At 41.4% G+C, this 16,702-nt stretch overlaps 1 protein-coding gene across 3 annotated transcripts in view; it reads right to left on the bottom strand.

The window, feature by feature from the left end:
- Positions 1-16,702, bottom strand: part of DPF3 (double PHD fingers 3) — a 281,914-nt gene that overhangs the window by 146,751 nt on the left and 118,461 nt on the right. For all 3 annotated transcript variants that reach the window (XR_009210195.1, XM_032179261.2, XM_032179258.2), the window contains exon 2: positions 9,024-9,184. Coding sequence is in view for 2 of the 3 variants with exons in the window: in XM_032179258.2 (XP_032035149.1) it covers positions 9,024-9,184 (161 nt within the window). In the remaining variant the exon portion in view is untranslated. The remainder of the gene's footprint in view (positions 1-9,023; positions 9,185-16,702) is intronic.

Below are 16,702 nucleotides of genomic sequence, written 5' to 3'. Positions count from 1 at the left end.
ACAAAAAAATAAATAAATGCTTTCTCTTTAAGATCAGGAACAACATAAGGGTGTCCAATCTCACCACTTTTAACTAATATTATATTGGAGAGTCTAGCCAGTGCAAGAGACAAATAAAATAAATAAAAGTTATCCATATTAAAAGAAAGAAGTAAGTTTTCTTTATTTACTATTCAGGTTATCTATTAGTGAACTAACACATAATCAACTATATAGAAAATGCTACATAATCTATAGAAAGCTATTAGAACTAATGAGTTTAGCAAGGTTGCAGGATATAGGAAGAATATACAAAATTAATTGTTTTTCTATATGTTAGCAAACATCAGAAATTAAAATGTATAAAAATTTATTTATAATAGTATCAAAAAATATTAAGTGCTTAGAGATAAATCTGACAAAAATGTGAAAGATCTACACACTAAAAATTAAAAATCATTGATGAGAAAAATTTAAAAAGATATTAATAAATTGAAAGATATGCCATATTCATGGGTTGCAAGACTCAGTACTGAAAATTGTCAATTTTCCCCAAATGGATCTATAGATGCAACACAATCCCAACCAAACTCCTAGCCAGCTTTTTGTAGAAATTGACAGACTGATTATAAAATCCATATAGAAGTGCAAAGGACCTAGAATAATCAAAATAACTAAGAAAAACAAGAACAAATTTAGAGGGCTAACACCACCTGATTTCAAGCATTATAAAACTATAATAATCAAGACAGTGTGGTAAGAGTGTAAAGACAGACAAATAGGTCAATAAAACAGAACTGAGAGTCCAGAAATAGACACACATATATGTGGACATCTAATTTTTGACAAGGCAATTAAGTGGAGAAAGACTAGTCTTTTCAACAAACTATGTTGAAACAATTGAATATCCATCTGCAAGAAAATAAACTAATCCCTACTTTGTACCATATACAAAATTAACTCAAAATGAATCATAGTCCTAAATGTGAAACCTAAAATTATAAAATTTTAGGAAAAAAATTAAGAGAAACCCTGACCTTGCATTAGGTAGTAATTTCTTAGACATAACATCAAAAGCACAATTCATGAAAGAATAAATTGATAAACTGGATTTCACCAAAATTGAAAACTTTTGCTGTTTGAATGAGACTGCTAAGTTAATGAAAATACAAACCACAGATTGTAAAAAAAAATTTGCAAAGCATAGGTCTGATAAACTTATTGTATCTAGAATATATAAAGAACAATCAAAATTCAATAACAAGCAAACAGTTGAATTTTAAAATTGACAAAAGATTTGAACTTTACCAAAGAACATATATGGATGGTGTAATATTGTGATATAATGAGAAATGTATATTTTGGTCTTAATCCCCACTTCCTGGCATACAGTTTCTAAAACCCCTGGCATCTCCAAGTGATGTGTCTTTTTATATGCTAATGAGATGACCCTGGCTGGGACCTGCTGGATAGCCTCAGGATAGGGGATTATAAACAGAGGAGCCAACCACAAGATTAGCAGGCTGTACCTTTTAGCCCCAACTCTAACTTCCCACCTCTAGACCTCCAGGAAGAAAAGAGGCACTAGTAGTTGAGTTAGTCACTAATGGCCAATGATTTAATCAACCATTCCTACATAATGAAGCTTCCATGAAAATCCAAATGGACTAGATTCAGAGATCTTTGGGTTGGTGAACATGTGGGGGTGATGGAAGGGTGGCTCACCTGGAGAAGGCATGGAAGTTTCATGTCTCTTTTCCCCTTACATTGCCCTGTGTACCTCTTCCATTTGGCTGTTTCAGATACACGTCCTTCATAATAAACTGGCAGTCTAGTATGCAAACTGTTTTCCTGAGTTCTTTTTTTTTTTTTGAGACGGAATCTCGCTCTGTTGCCCAGGCTGGCGTGCAGTGGTGCGAACTAGGCTCACTGCAAGCTCCACCTCCGGGGTTCACGCCATTCTCCTGCCTCAGCCTCCTGAGTAGCTGGGACTACAGGCGCCCACCATCACGCCGGGCTTATTTTTGTTGTTGTAATTTTTAGTAGAGACGGGGTTTCACCGTGTTAGCCAGGGTGGTCTCAATCTTCTGACCTCATGATCCGCCGGCCTCAGCCTCCCAAAGTGCTGGGATTACATGAGCCACCACGCCCGGCCTGTTTCCCTGAGTTCTAGCAAATGATCAAACATGAGGGGCAGTCATGGAAACCTCCATTTATAGCCCATAGGTCAGAAGCACAGCTGACAACCTGGACTTGAAATTGGCATATGAAGTTGGGGCAGTGCTGTGGGCTGAGCCCTTAGTCTGTGGAATCTGACGATATCTCACAGTAGATAGTATCAAAGTTGAGTTAAATTGTGGAACACCCAGTTGGTGTCTGCAGGGAATTGGAGAATTGCTTGGTGTAGGGGAAAAGACATCCACACATCTGCTCACAGAAATATTGAGTAAAAGTATAGAGAATAAAACAGTTTATTTTCCCTTACAGATGGCAAATAAGCACATGTAAAGATGCTCAAAATCATTATTAACTAGGGGAATGCAAGTTAAAACTGCAATGAAATACTACTATATATCTATTAGAATGGCTAAAAAAATTTTCAAACTGACCACACCAAGTGTTGGCAAGGATATGAAGGAAGTGGAACTCTCATATATTGCTGGAGTGAATGTAAAATGGTACAACCACTTTGGAAAACAGCTTGGCAGTTTCTTTAAAAGTTAAACATAAATCTCTCTTATGATCTAGTTGTTCTACTCCTAGGTAGTTAACCTCTTGAGGAGAAAGGAAAGCATATGTCCATTCAAAGACTTGTACACAAATGTTCATAGTGGCTTGATTTATAGTAGTCAAAGACTGCAAACAAGTCCAAATGTCCATCAACAGGTGAATGGATAAATTAACTGTGATACAGCCATGCAATGGACTACTACTCAGCATAAAAAGGAATTATTGATATAGTATTAATTAGTAATTACGCTAAGTGAAAAAAGCCAGACATGCCCTTGTCCCTAAAAAAGGGAGTACACAGGCCGGGTATGGTGGCTCACGCCTGTAATCCCAGCACTTTGGGAGGCTGAGGTGGGCGTATCACGAGGTCAGGAGATCGAGACCATCCTGGCTAACACGGTGAAACCCCATCTCTACTAAAAATACAAAAAAATTAGCCGGGGAGGCTGAGGCAGGAGAATGGCGTGAACCCAGGAGGCAGAGCTTGCGGTGAGCCGAGATTGCGCCACTGCACTCCAGCCTGGGCGACAAGGCGAGACTCCATCTCAAAAAAAAAAAAAAAAAAGGAGTACACAGTGTGTGTTTCCAGTATAGAAAGCAAATCAATGGCTTCTCTGGGGAGGGAGTAAAGAAGAAGGGTAGAGGCACGGAGAAGCACAGGAAGGATAGATTTCTAAACACACAGGAAACCTTTGCGAGTCGTGGATATGTTCATTTTCTTGATTGTGGTAATGGTTCCACAGGTGAATATATATCAAAACTTATCAAGCTGGACACATTAAGTATGTGCAATTTATTGTATGTAATTATACTTCAATAAAGCTGTTAAACTTTTTTAATAACAAGCAATCTCAGGGACTTCTGCTTCTGGAAAGATGAAATAGATACACTTTTTTATATTCCTCTCACTAAGTACAACTAAATATCCTGGACATTATTCGTAGAACAGACATAAGAAATAACTGAAAAATGAAGGGAACCAGTCAGGCCAGCTAGGGACTTTAGGACCCCAGAAACAACAGGGTGGGTGGTGAGCTCCCTGGGTATTATTTTATCTATCTCCCTATCTATCTAGCTATCTAACTATCTAGCTAGCTAGCTAACTCCTAGGCTCCAGCAATCCTCCCACCTCAGCCTCCCAAGTAGCTGGGACTACAGGCACGCACCAACACACCTGGATAATTTTTTTAATTTTTATAGAGACAAGGTCTCACTGTGTTGCTTAGGCTAGTTTCGAACTGTTGGGCTCAAGCAATCCTCCTCCTTTGGCCTCCCAAAGTGCTGGGATTACAGGCATGAGCCTGTGTCCAGCCCAGTCTTGGGTCTCCTTTATGCCTCATATATCCTGGACTGGATTCTAGAAAAGCTGATAACCCAGAAACACCAACAAATGAAGACCAAAAAAGACCTCAAGAAAATCCTGCCCTCTCTAGCCAGAGAACCAGGAAAGGACCAGCCTAGCAAGACAAGCAGGCATCCCAATAGCTTTGCTGGGTTGGTGTCAGAGAAGGCCAAGGGAAGAGCTGGTGCCTTGTGGTATCAGTAGAGGCCCTCCTCCTCCCAAGTAGGATAATACCAGTGGAGGCCTAGTGGGGAGCCTGAACTCCCACCTCCACTCAGCAACAACAAGGTGTTCTTCCCCTGTTAAAGAGGATATCAGCAGAAGCCAAGTAGAGAAGCTGGATTTCCACACCCATCTGACAGTAATAAGGGGAACCTCACCTCCCCTACTAGCATAGCTTGAAAGGAGACCTGCTAACATAGAAGATTTAAATAATATCTAGAGTCTCATAACATAACAGCCAAAATGTCCAAGATTCAGTCAAAGCCACTCATCTTATGAAGAAGCAGGAAAATCTCAAATGAGAAAAGACACAGATACCAAAAAGAAAATAACAAAAATGTTAGAATTATCTGACAAGGATCTAAAGCAGCACTTTTAAAACATTAAAAGTGTTTCAGCAAGCAATTATGAACACATAAAACACATTCAGCAAAGAAATAGAAAATATGAAGAACCAAATAGAAATTTGAAAACTGAAAAAAATTGTAACAAAAAATAAAAAAGCTCTCAATGGATTGGCTTAACAGCAGAAGGCAGAGAACAGAATAAAGAAGCAGTGAACTTGAAGAGAAAACTATAGAAATCACCCAAGCTGAGCAACAGAGAGAAGAATTTTAAAAATAAATAAACACAGCCTCAGGGACTTATGGGACTATAACAAAAGAGCTAACATTTGTGTTGTTGAAGTCCAAGAAGGAGAGGGGAAAGAGTGTGGAACTGAAGAGGTATTCAAAGAAATAATGACTGAAAAATTCCCAAATTTGGCAAAAAAAAAAAACAAAAAACCCATAAACCCACAGGTTGAAGAAGCTGAGTAAATCAAACAGAATAAACCCAATTAAATCTATGCCAAAACACATCAAAATCACGTTTCTGAAACTAAAAACAAAGAAAAAACTTGAAAACAATGAGAGAGAAATGACACCTTACTTATAAGGGAAAAAAGCATTTGAATGACAGCAGATTTCTCATCACTAACCATCAGAAAGAAGTGGCAAAACCTTTTTCAACTGATAAAATAAAAGGACTATCAACTCAGAATTTTATACCCAGCAAAAATATCCTCCAGGAATGATGGCGAAATCAAGACATTCGCCAATGAAGGAAAACTAAGAAGTTGTTACCATCAGATTTACTCTAAAAGAATGGCTAAAGAAAGTACTACATCAGAAAGTAAATGCTAAAAGAAGGAATCTTGGAATGACAGTAAGTAAGAAAAACAACGAAGAAGTAAAAATATGAGTAAATACAATAAACACTTCTCTTATGTTTTCTAAATTGTTTGATGGTTGAAGTAAAAATTATAACACTGGTACGGTTTTCAATGTATGTAAAGGAAATGTTTAAGACAACTATATTATAAATGGAAGAGGGTAAAAGGATTTAAATAATGAGAGTGTTGGGTGGTAATAGAATAGTTTTGTATCTTGATTGTAGAAGTGGTTACACACATCTAGACGTGTGATAAAATGGCATAGAGCTACACATACACATTTTACCAATGTCAGTTTTTTGGTTTTGATACTGTAAGATGTATTAATCTTGGAGGAAATTGGATGAAGAAGATAGGGGATCTCTCTCTATTATATTTGCAACTGCAAATTGCAAATATAGTCGCAATTGCAATTATTAATTATTTCAAGATGAAAAGTTGATTTAATGAAGAAGAAATTATATGAATCCCCTCCCCACTCAAAAAGCAATCCCTGATAAGTGAAAGCAAAATGAAACAAATAAATCCAACTGTGTATTGAGTTAGTGGCACAAACACACAGAGGAACTATTTCAGTGACCTTAAAGGAGAGTAATTTGGCTGCACATGTTTAATTGAATATACCCTAAGGACAAAAAGACTTGCAAAAAAAAGAAAATATCTTAAACCTTTTTCAGTAATCTTATTGTTAATAGTCATATTGTTTGTTATTCTGATACTGTGTGTGACTGTCTGTGTGTGTGTGTGTGTGTATGTTTGTGTGTAAAATAAAGCAAATAAGTAATTACATCAATATCATTTCTAGGATTTTTTGGTGTAGGAGAAAGGAGATACAGAATTAAGATGCTTAAGTAAAAACTGTTTAAAACTGAATTGAATGGGATGTATCAACATAATTTCATAATGTATTTTCTCTTAAAAAGAAAAAGAAAAAAACAAATGAATACTATTTCTTAGTTCTAGTCACTGATAAGGCCTAGAAACAATGACCAAGCCAGGAGGAATGAACAGCACTGCGGTCTTTAAGTAACATTTCCTACAAACAGGAGCCAGGATTTCTTCAAGAAATAGCTTATTTCAGGCCTGGAGAGGAGGAAGTGTACAGGATGAGCTTGAAATATTTCATCCTAATATTAGGGTGGCAAGAAGGCCATCAGAAACTACTGGGGTTGTTTCAAAACACCAGCACTGGGCCGGGCACGGTGGCTCACGCCTGTAATCCCAGCACTTTGGGAGGCCGAGGCAGGCGGATCATGAGGTCAAGAGATCAAGACCATCCTGGCCCACATGGTGAAACCCCATCTCTACTAAAAATACAAAAATTAGCTGGGTGTGGTGGTGTGTGCCTGTAGTCCCAGCTACTCGGGAGGCTGAGGCAGGAGAATCGCTTGAACCCAGGAGGCAGAGGTTGCAGTGAGCCGAGATCATGCCATTGCACTCCAGCTTGACTGCTTAGTGAGATTCCATCTCAAAAAAAAAAAAAAAAAAAAAAACACCAGCACTGGCCAGAATCCTGAATGGCCAAAGATGAGGCAATATGAGCCTCATAAGAATAATAGCTACACTGGATTAAAACGCATCAAATATGTTTAAATCTGTGAGTTCCTGGTGGTATTCAAAAAAATAATTATTATTATATTGATCGTCTTTGGAGAATGCTAGGAAACCAACTCATTATTTTGAAAACTGGTAAATAGAGGGGAAAAAAGTCATTTATCCTGCCTTTCATATGTGAACTGTATCTCACAATAACTAAAATTTTAATGAGGGAATGTTTTTCTTTATAGGAGTTGTAGAGCTAACAAATGAAGATATAATGATAGTCCTGGATTGAATATTAACTTTTTGCAACCCTTAATGGGATAAAGAATCTAGGCAATTATCATGAAGGGTTGCTAACATCAGTAAAAGAGGTAAGCAGACTGTATGAGCCTCTTGATGAAAGTACACACTACCACTTAGGAGTTGTTCTTACCAAAAAAAAATGGAACCTGAATAAATCTCTAGACCTAACTACCAATTCACAGGAATAACACCGTGGGAATGCAACCACCAAATCCTTCTGGGAAACCCTACAGCGTAAGCAACCCAGTATCTTCAACAAGTAACATGCAAGGAGGAAAGAGAGAGAGGCAGAGACAGAGAGAAACCCAGAGATGTTAAAAGACACATTAACCAATTGCAACGTAGGGCTCCCATTTGGATCCTGATTTAAACTACTGGGGGAAAAATGAATGTTGGCCAAATATTTGATGATATTAAAGTCTTATTGCTAATTCTTTGAGCTCTGATAGTGATTGTGGGTTTGTTTGTTTGTTTGATTAAGTTCTTTACCATTTAGAGATACACAACAAAATATTTACTGATGAAATCACGTGCTTTCGTGGATTTGCTTCAAAATAAAATGAGGTCAGGGAGGAAAGTAAGGAGTGTGTATAGATGAAACACGATTGACCATGAGTTGAACATTGTTGAAGCAGGGCTACATGGGGATGTGTTTTACTATTGTCTTCAGTTTTATATGAAGGTGAAATTTTTCCAAATGAAACATTTTTAAAAACATATCCAGACAGAGCCAGAAAAATCACATTCCTGTAGCTGTCTCCCTAATAAAAAGGTCTTTATTCTGTTCTTTGCAGCCTAGAAGACTAGTGTCACTGTAGCTGTATTAATAACAGTAATATCAATAATAATAGGCCAGGTACAGTGGCTCACACCTGTAATCCCAGCACTTTGGGAGGGCCAGGCGGGCAGATCATGAGATCAGGAGTTCGAGACCAGCCTGACCAACATGGTGAAACCCCGTCTCTACTAAAAATACAAAAATTAGCTGGGTGTGGTGGCGCACACCTGTAATTCCAGCGACTCAGGAGGCTGAGGCATGAGAATCACTTGAACCCGGGAGGCGGTGAGCCGAGATCGCACCACTGCACTCCAGCCTGGGCAACACGGCAAGAGTCCATCTCAAAAAAAATAAAATAAAATAACAATAATAATAATAATACCCAGCATTTTGGAAGCACATACTCACTATGTGCTAAACTCATTTACGAGTTTTTATGAATTGTCTCATTTAATTCAGACGAAATCTTATGTGGTAAGTACTATTATTATTCACATTTTACAGATGAGGAACCTGAGGGACAGAAGTTTGGTGACAAAGGTAAGCCTCACACCCAGATCTAATGGCAGATTTCCGGCTTGTAACCAACACCCAAAGGTAAAAGATGAAGATTGCTGTCATGTCTTCAGTCTTGCCTTCTTTGGGATAAACACCTTTAGCTCTTTCACTCCCCACCCCACCCCACCCCTGCCACATGGCTTCAATGCCCCACACCATCCTTGTCGCATTCCTCGGAACCCCTGCCAGGAGCCATAAAAGTAGCTGAGTTTCTTTAAGGTATCTCAGAGGCCCATGTGCAGCTTGCCCCACCCCAATCCTACCCAGGCTGCCTGGTTTCCCAGACAAGCTCTGGTCCTCCTCCCTCCAGACTGGGAGCCCGCACATGTACATGTCCCAGGAGTGGCGTGGCTCACCTGGGCCTCGGTGCCTCTTCTCCATCCAGATGTAGCAGTTGTTCTGGGCCACCCCAGTCTGTGAGTCCAGGAAGGGGAGACGCACGCTGCGCTCTGCACACAGCCGTGAGTTGTAACTCCGGCAGTGCTCAATGGCTTCCTTGTAGAACTGGTCCCCGAGCCTGCCAGAGTCAGAGAGTGAAGGGGTGAGGCCAGGGAAGACTGAAACACACCCAGAAGGAAACACGCCCAGAGGGAAACACACTTCCCTGGAAAGCCTGAAGACCTCCCAGTTATGAAGACCAAGGCAGTGAGCACCAAGAGCCTTGCCAATGAGCAGAATGCAACTCAGTGTCAGGTCTTGACCAGATTTTATTTTCTAACCGAAATCCACCAGGCAACTTAGAAACTCCTTTAACAAAGAGTATGGGCTTTCAAGGATGAATCACCAGTAAAAGAGAGCTGTCCATGTTCTAGGAAGCATGAGGTCCCACTCCAGAAGGGAGGTAGCTCTGGAACAACCTTCTGCATGGAATCTAGAGGACATCACACTTCTAGAACCTCCTCACTCATATTAGCTACATTTTATTCTCAGAGGTCACCAGCAAAGGCACTCTAGGTGAACCCAAATCACCAGCAAAGATACCAAGGTTTCCATTACAACAGAATAGAAACACTCCATATAAACAAAAACTATGACAGAAAAAACATTCTATAAAAGTAGGGATATTGCAGGAAGAAGGGGGTGTAGAGGAACAGGCACCAATCTTTTAAAACCATATTACTTACAGAAAAATAACTTTCTGATAGAAAACAAACAGAATTCAACAATTTTGATTCCAAATAATTCAACTCATGAAGTTTAAAAAACAAATAGAAAGACTTTCTAGTTTGCTAGACTGAGAATCTGATTAAGCACAGTATACTTCACGTTCCTGACTCTTTGGTATTTTTGGACACGTGATGATGCTACCAATTTTAAGGTAGTGTCCTTTTCAAAGACCAAAAATAGAGCATTGATATAATTGATCAAATGCAAAGCACTAAAATGATCAATGAGATCAAATACCTACCAAATAAAACATAGGCACAGGCTAATAAATGCCTCAAAGAAATAAAAATGTAATAACATAACTTATGCCAGGTAAATTCCAGCCTCTTACTGGGGTCGGGGGGCAGTGGGCGTAAAGGAGCGGAGTGTGGGAAGAAGAAGTAGGAAGGGAAGGAGCCACAGAGGTCACAGGGGCAAAAGGGAGAATCAAGAGTTTATTCTGAAGCAACATTATGATGTCTTTTTGTTTTGGTTCTATGTAAATTTCAGAAAGCCAAAATGAGAGGGGAAGTCACTAAAAATAACATTTCTTAACCAAAGTATTTAGAGGAATAAAAAAAGCAAAATTGGGGTGTTGGTTTTTTTGGGTTTTTTTTTTTTTTTTTTGAGATGGAGTCTCACTCCGTTGCCCAGGCTGGAGTGCAACGGTGCGATCTCAGCTCACTGCAACCTCCGCCTCTTGGGTTCAAATGATTCTCCTGCCTCAGCCTCCTGAGTAGCTGGGATTATAGTTACCTGCCACCATGCTCGGCTAATTTTTTGTATTTTTAGTAGAGATGGGGTTTCACTATGTTGGTCAAGCTGCTCTCAAACTCCTGACCTCAGGCAATCCACCCGCCTCGGCCTCCCAGAGTGCTGGGATTATAGGCGTGAGCCACCATGCCTGGCCTCAATTTCTTAATTGTGGTAAAATACACTTAACATAAAATTTCTCATCTTAAATGTACAGTTTAAGTGTACAGTTCAGTGGCATTAAGCACATGCATACTGTTGCACGACCACCACTACCATCCATTCCCAGAACTCTTTTCATCTCGCAAAAGTGAAACTCCATACCCATTAAACAATAACTCCCCATTCTTCTTCTGCCCCCATCTCCAGCAACTACCATTCTGCTTTCTATCTCTATGATTCTGACTACTCCAAGTACTTCATAAAAGTGGAGTCATACAGTATTTGTCTTTTCGTGACTGCCTTATTTGACTTAGCATAATATCCTCAAGGTTAACCTATGTTATAGCATATGTCAGAATTTCCTTCCTTTTTAAGTCAGAATAATATTCCATTGTACGCATATACCACATTTTGCTTATCCATTCATCTGTCAGTGGACATCTGGGTTGCTTCCACATTTTAGCTATTATGAATAATGCTGCTATGAACATGAGTATACAAATATCTTTTCAAAACCTTGCTTTCAGGCTGGGCGCAGTGGCTCGTGCCTGTAATCTCAGCACTTTGGGAGGCCGAGATGGGTGGATCGCCTGAGGTCAGGAGTTCGAGACCAGCCTGGCCAACATGGCGACACCCCGTCTCTACTAAAAATACAAAAATTAGCTGGGCATGGTGGCGGACGCCTGTAATCCCAGCTACTCAAGAGGCTGAGGCAGGAGAATCACTTGAACTCAGGAGACGTTGCAGTGAGTTGGAATTGTGCCACTGTACTCCAGCCTGGGCGACAGGGTGAGACTCTGTCTTAGAAATACAAAAAATTAGCTGGGCGCGGTGGCGGGCACCTGTAGTCCCAGCTACTCGGGAGGCTGAGGCAGGAAAATGGCGTGAACCCGGGAGGTGGAGCTTGCAGTGAGCCGAGATAGCACCACTGCACTCTGGCCTGGACAAAAGAGCGAGATTCTGTCTCAAAAAAAAAACAAAAACCTGCTTTCAATTCTTTTAGGTATATACCCAGGAGTAGAATTGCTGAGTCATATGGTAGTTCTAGTTTTCATTTTTTGAGGAACCACCATACTGTTTTTCATGGCAGCTGTACCATTTTACATTTCTACCAATAGTGTACAAGGGTTCCAACTACTCCACATTCTCATCACCACTTGTTAGAAAGCAAAGTTTTAAATGCACTTTTCTATACTCTTTTTAAAAAGTCAACGGGTCAGGTTCTAACAAAGAGCTTAAAGCAAATATCTTACAATGGGAAAACACAACCCTGGAAGCTTCTGAGGCATCATTTGGAAATTACTTGTTGACAAGCATCCAAAAAAAAAAAACAAACAACAACAACAAAAAAAAAACCCTTTGCTCCTTTTTCATCTCTGAACATCTTCACATTCACAAGGAAGGCATAATATGCTCAGAAAGTGTCCTGGCAGTTGTAAAACCAAACTGTAATCAAATTGTAATAGTCACACAGCTGGAAATGAATTGGGGAGGGGAGATGAAAGCCCATTACAATGCTATAAAACTGAATGGCACATAAGCTGATGTAATCAAAGCTGGTAACAAGGATCATGAGATTGATCAAAAATAAAGAACCACTTTTTACAAAGTGTTTGTGTCACACCAGCTTAAATGCTTCCTTCTGCTATGGCAATGTAGCTCAGTGGAACAGAACTTTCACAGGCAGCTTGGCCCAGACAAGATGACCCAGGCTGTTCAGGGTGTCCTGGATGCTCCAGCCCCCACCCATGAAACAGCAAGCAGCCACACCACATCGATGAGAACTGACAAGAACATTTGACGGAGAGGTGCCCAACGTGAGAGCAGCAATCTGTTTTCCCAGGACCTTCTGACAGACTGCCAAAAAAAAAAAGATGTTAATTATCCCAACCTCAGAAATTCTGCTGAAAAGAGAACCCATAAAATCAGGCCCCCTAAAAAAACAAAATGAAAAATTGTATAGCAAAACTCATCTACTGGAGATGATCATTTTCAAAATAAATTTCTGGAAACCAATACAAAAGAAATCTACACAGTAGGATTCCAAATTGGACTTGTCCTAATATGCTAGTAACTCACTTCCAACAGCGTCAATCCAGACAAGAGGAACAAGAAACTGAACTTGCTAAAAATGCAAAGTGAGGTTGGTCAACACTGGTGCTCCACACCAACTGGATCGAGAATGTCAAACAAAGTGGCACACTGGGCGAAAATTAATTTCATCTTAAATACTTTCTACTTTCATAACATGCAATGTTATTAGTTACAAGCATGCTGGGGGAAAATGTATATTTCTAAATGTAATCTTTGTGTGAAAGATACCTCTCTTATGTAAACAGAAAAGACTTTCTGTGGACTGGAACAACTGTATTAAAGTCGAAGCTGCAAAAACATGACATTCAACAGCCCCTCTACCATCATCTCCAGGGAAGTCCTTTTAAACAGACCAGGTGTTGGCAGAGATTTGGAACCAAAATTTAAAGCCTTTTTCAAGATATAAGAGGTGAAAAGAGACTTCAACCTCCCTGATAAATTCAAGAAGCACTTCTCCAAAAGTTAATTAGCCAAAATCTTCACAGGGCTTGCTATGCTCTCTAGGAAAAAATCAACTACTAGTTCTCCCTAACCCATAGAAAGCAATTTAAACAGCAGAGGACAAATGTCCTTTCCAACATGGTATTTCTACCAAAAAAAAAAAAAAAATCCCACAATGATAGGATCCCAGGAGTGACATTTACATTAAAGTCAAAGGGGTCAGATGGAGCAGGGAAAGGCTGGCAGCAAATGACTCATCTGTGGAGTGGTGACCAGTGTACCCTGGGTTGGATCACACATGGGACAGTCCCAGCCATCACCTGCATGCACCAAACTGAGGGGGCTGGATCCCCAAGGGATGATTGATGTCTTAGGCTGGAGGAAGCTGGCACACAAGGCAGGGTAGAATGATGTTCTTATCGACAGACTTCAGGCTACTCAAGGCTGCAATCAGAAATAGGAACGGCAAGGGGAACAAATTGCTGGGCTCCCCAGGCCCCCCAGACAGCATTCTGGTTGCAGCAGTGCTGGATGCCTAGTTCTAGGGGGCTTTGTGAGTGATGGAGGTCCCTCTGTGATCCCATCTGAAGTGAGAAGCCATCCCAGCTCTGAGAGCTGAGTGTTTCTACATGAGATTTCCAGCAACCCTCCTTGAGCCCATCTGTGGAGATGGATTCCAGGGGGCCAAAGAAGACTCAGAATGGGAAACATGAGACTTCTCCAAAGTGACTGCCAACCAGGCTCCAAATGTGATTTTTCAGAGCCTATCAATCACACCCCGTCTAAGACCCTCTGCTCCTCTTCCTCCAACCTCCTGCTCTCAAGACCACACCTGCTTGCTCCGATTTCTCAGATCACTCTCAGGTCCAGCCAGATACCTGGGCTCCTCCCTTTCACTATCTCTCTGGTTCTGTGCTCTGACCTGAGGACAGGTGTCCTGCCATACCAGAAATGTGTGTCCAATAGCAAGTTTCTCTTCTTCTGCCAGAAGCCTGCTCCTGCCCACCCAAGTCTCAATCCTCCTAGCGGTGGGGGTGGGGGTGGGGGCCGAGACTATGCTGCCCTCCCTCTCCCTAGCAACTTGGCCTTGACTCTCCCCTTGCCTTCAAACCATCTGGAACTGAGTTATTTCATTTATCAGGAAGTCGTCCTTTCTCTCCACTCCCCCTGTGTGGCCCCAAGTCCTCTTTGCTGTGTAAACATGACCTTGGCCCATCACTACTATCTGTGCACAGAAGCAGAGATAAGCAGAGCTGAAGAGAAGCCCTTGCCTGTGGCAGGATTTTGGGGGCTCTCCTTCCCCCAGCGGCGCCTCTTCCTCACTGTGGGCACCAAGTTTTCCTGCTGTCTCACTCAGCTGCTCACACCGCCAGAGCCGCCCACAAACACACATGAAAGCTCATCTACACCAATATGCTAACTTCCTGCTATTTGCATTTAAACATGTTTAACTGAAACTGTTCATGGAAAGCTCCGTCTCCCATTTAGTCTTTTAGAATAACTGGCACGCACGGGGCAATATCTGGCAAGGTGCAGGAAAGTTTTTATTTTCCTTGAAGTGGTCCCGTTCCTAATGCATCTCCCGAAAGAAGACCAAGTTTAGTGTTTGTTACAGACTGAATTGTGTCATTCCTTCTCACAGAAAAAATCCACATGTTGAAGGCCTAACCCTGAATGTGATGGTGTTTGGAGATGGAGCCTTTGGGAGGTGATATCATTTGATATTTACCCCTGACCAAATCTCATGTTGAATTGTAATCCCCAACTCTGGGGGTGGGGCCTGGTGGGAGGTGTTTAGATCATGGGGGCAGATCCCTCATGGCTTGGTGCTGTCTTTGTGATAGCGAGTGAGTTCTTACAAGATCTGGTCATTTAAAAGTGTGTGGTGCCTCCCTGCTGACTCTCTTGCTCCTGTTTTTGTCATGTGACATGCCTCCTCTCCCTTTGCCTTCTGTCATGATTGTAAGTTTCCTGAGGGCTCCCCAGAAGCCAAGCAGATGCCAGCACTGTGCTTCCTGTACAGCCTGCAGAACGATGAGCCAATTAAACCTCTGTTCTTTATAAATTACCCCATCTCAGGTATTTCTTTATAGCAATACAAGAATGGCCTAATCCAGGAGGTAATTAGGTCAGGAGGACAGAGCCCTCATGATGGGATTAGGGCCCATATAAGGAAAAGACATGAGCAAGCTCTCTCACTCTCTCAATCTCTGCCATGAGAGGACACAAAAAGGCAGCTGTATGTGAGCTATAAGGAGGACCCTCACCTGGAATCTGACCCTGCTAGCACCCTCATCTTGAACTTCCCAGCCTCCAGAACTGTGACAGATAATTATTATTTAAGCCAGGGGTCCCAAACCCCTGGGCCACAGAGCAGTACCAGTCCATGGCCTATTAGGAACTGGGTGGCACAGCAGGAGGTGAGCTGTGGGGTACAAGAGAGCATTGCTGCCTGAGCTCTGCCTCCTGTCAGATCAATGGCAGCACTAGATTCTCATAGGAGCACAAACTCTACTGTGAATTGCACATGTGAGGGATCTAGGTTGCCTGCTTCTTATGAGAATCTAATGCTTGATGATCTGTCACTGTCTCCCATCAACCCCAGATGAGACTGTCTAGTTGCAGGAAAACAAGCTCAGAGCTCCCACTGATTCTACATTATAGTGAGTTGTATAATTATTTCATTACATATTACAATGTAATAATAACAGAAATAAGGTGTACAATAAATGTAATGCATTTGAATCATCCCAAAACCATCCCCTCCCCCGCCCCAGTCAGTGGAAAAATGATCTTCCATGAAACCAGTCCCTGGTGGCAGAAAGGTTGGGGACTTTCGGTTTATGCTACCCAGTCTATGCCATTTTAATACAGCAGCTGGACATGACTGAGGAAGTGTTTCCGGAAGTTTCCCAAAAAAGGGCTAAAGAGGATGGGTGAGAGAGATTCCAATCCCCTTTCCTTCCTCATTTTTTCTTCTTCTAACAAAGACAACAATAATAACACTATAATATCAATTTCAACTCAATTCAGTGTTTAGTATTTGTCTTCTCTACTAGACTATAAACTTCACGAGGGCAGAGGCCACATCTGCAGAGCCACTGCACACAGACACTCAGGCTGAACAACTCCAGCAAGTACCATTCACATCAGCGTCAATGTGAAGGCCACCTCCTGGAGTGGTGGAGCCCAGCACTCCTGCATACCTGCCTGGCCTTCTTGCTGATTTACCCGCAGTGTTCAGCACAGAGCCCAGCACATAACAGGTGCCCAGTAAGTCTCCATTGAATAGCATTTGACAACTCACATTCCACTCACCTAGGGCAGGCATTTAAATTAGAGCAGGAAGGCAAATGTGGCATGCTTGTGCACAGTCTGCAGAGTCTGTGACTGGCGATTTGAACTGGATGGCTGTCCACTTGCAGCTTCAGAAAAACAT

The sequence above is a fragment of the Hylobates moloch genome, unplaced genomic scaffold (genome assembly GCF_009828535.3).
Source record: "Hylobates moloch isolate HMO894 unplaced genomic scaffold, HMol_V3 SCAFFOLD_16, whole genome shotgun sequence".
Lineage (NCBI taxonomy): Eukaryota > Metazoa > Chordata > Mammalia > Primates > Hylobatidae > Hylobates > Hylobates moloch.
This window is presented reverse-complemented; position numbering and strand designations above follow the sequence as displayed.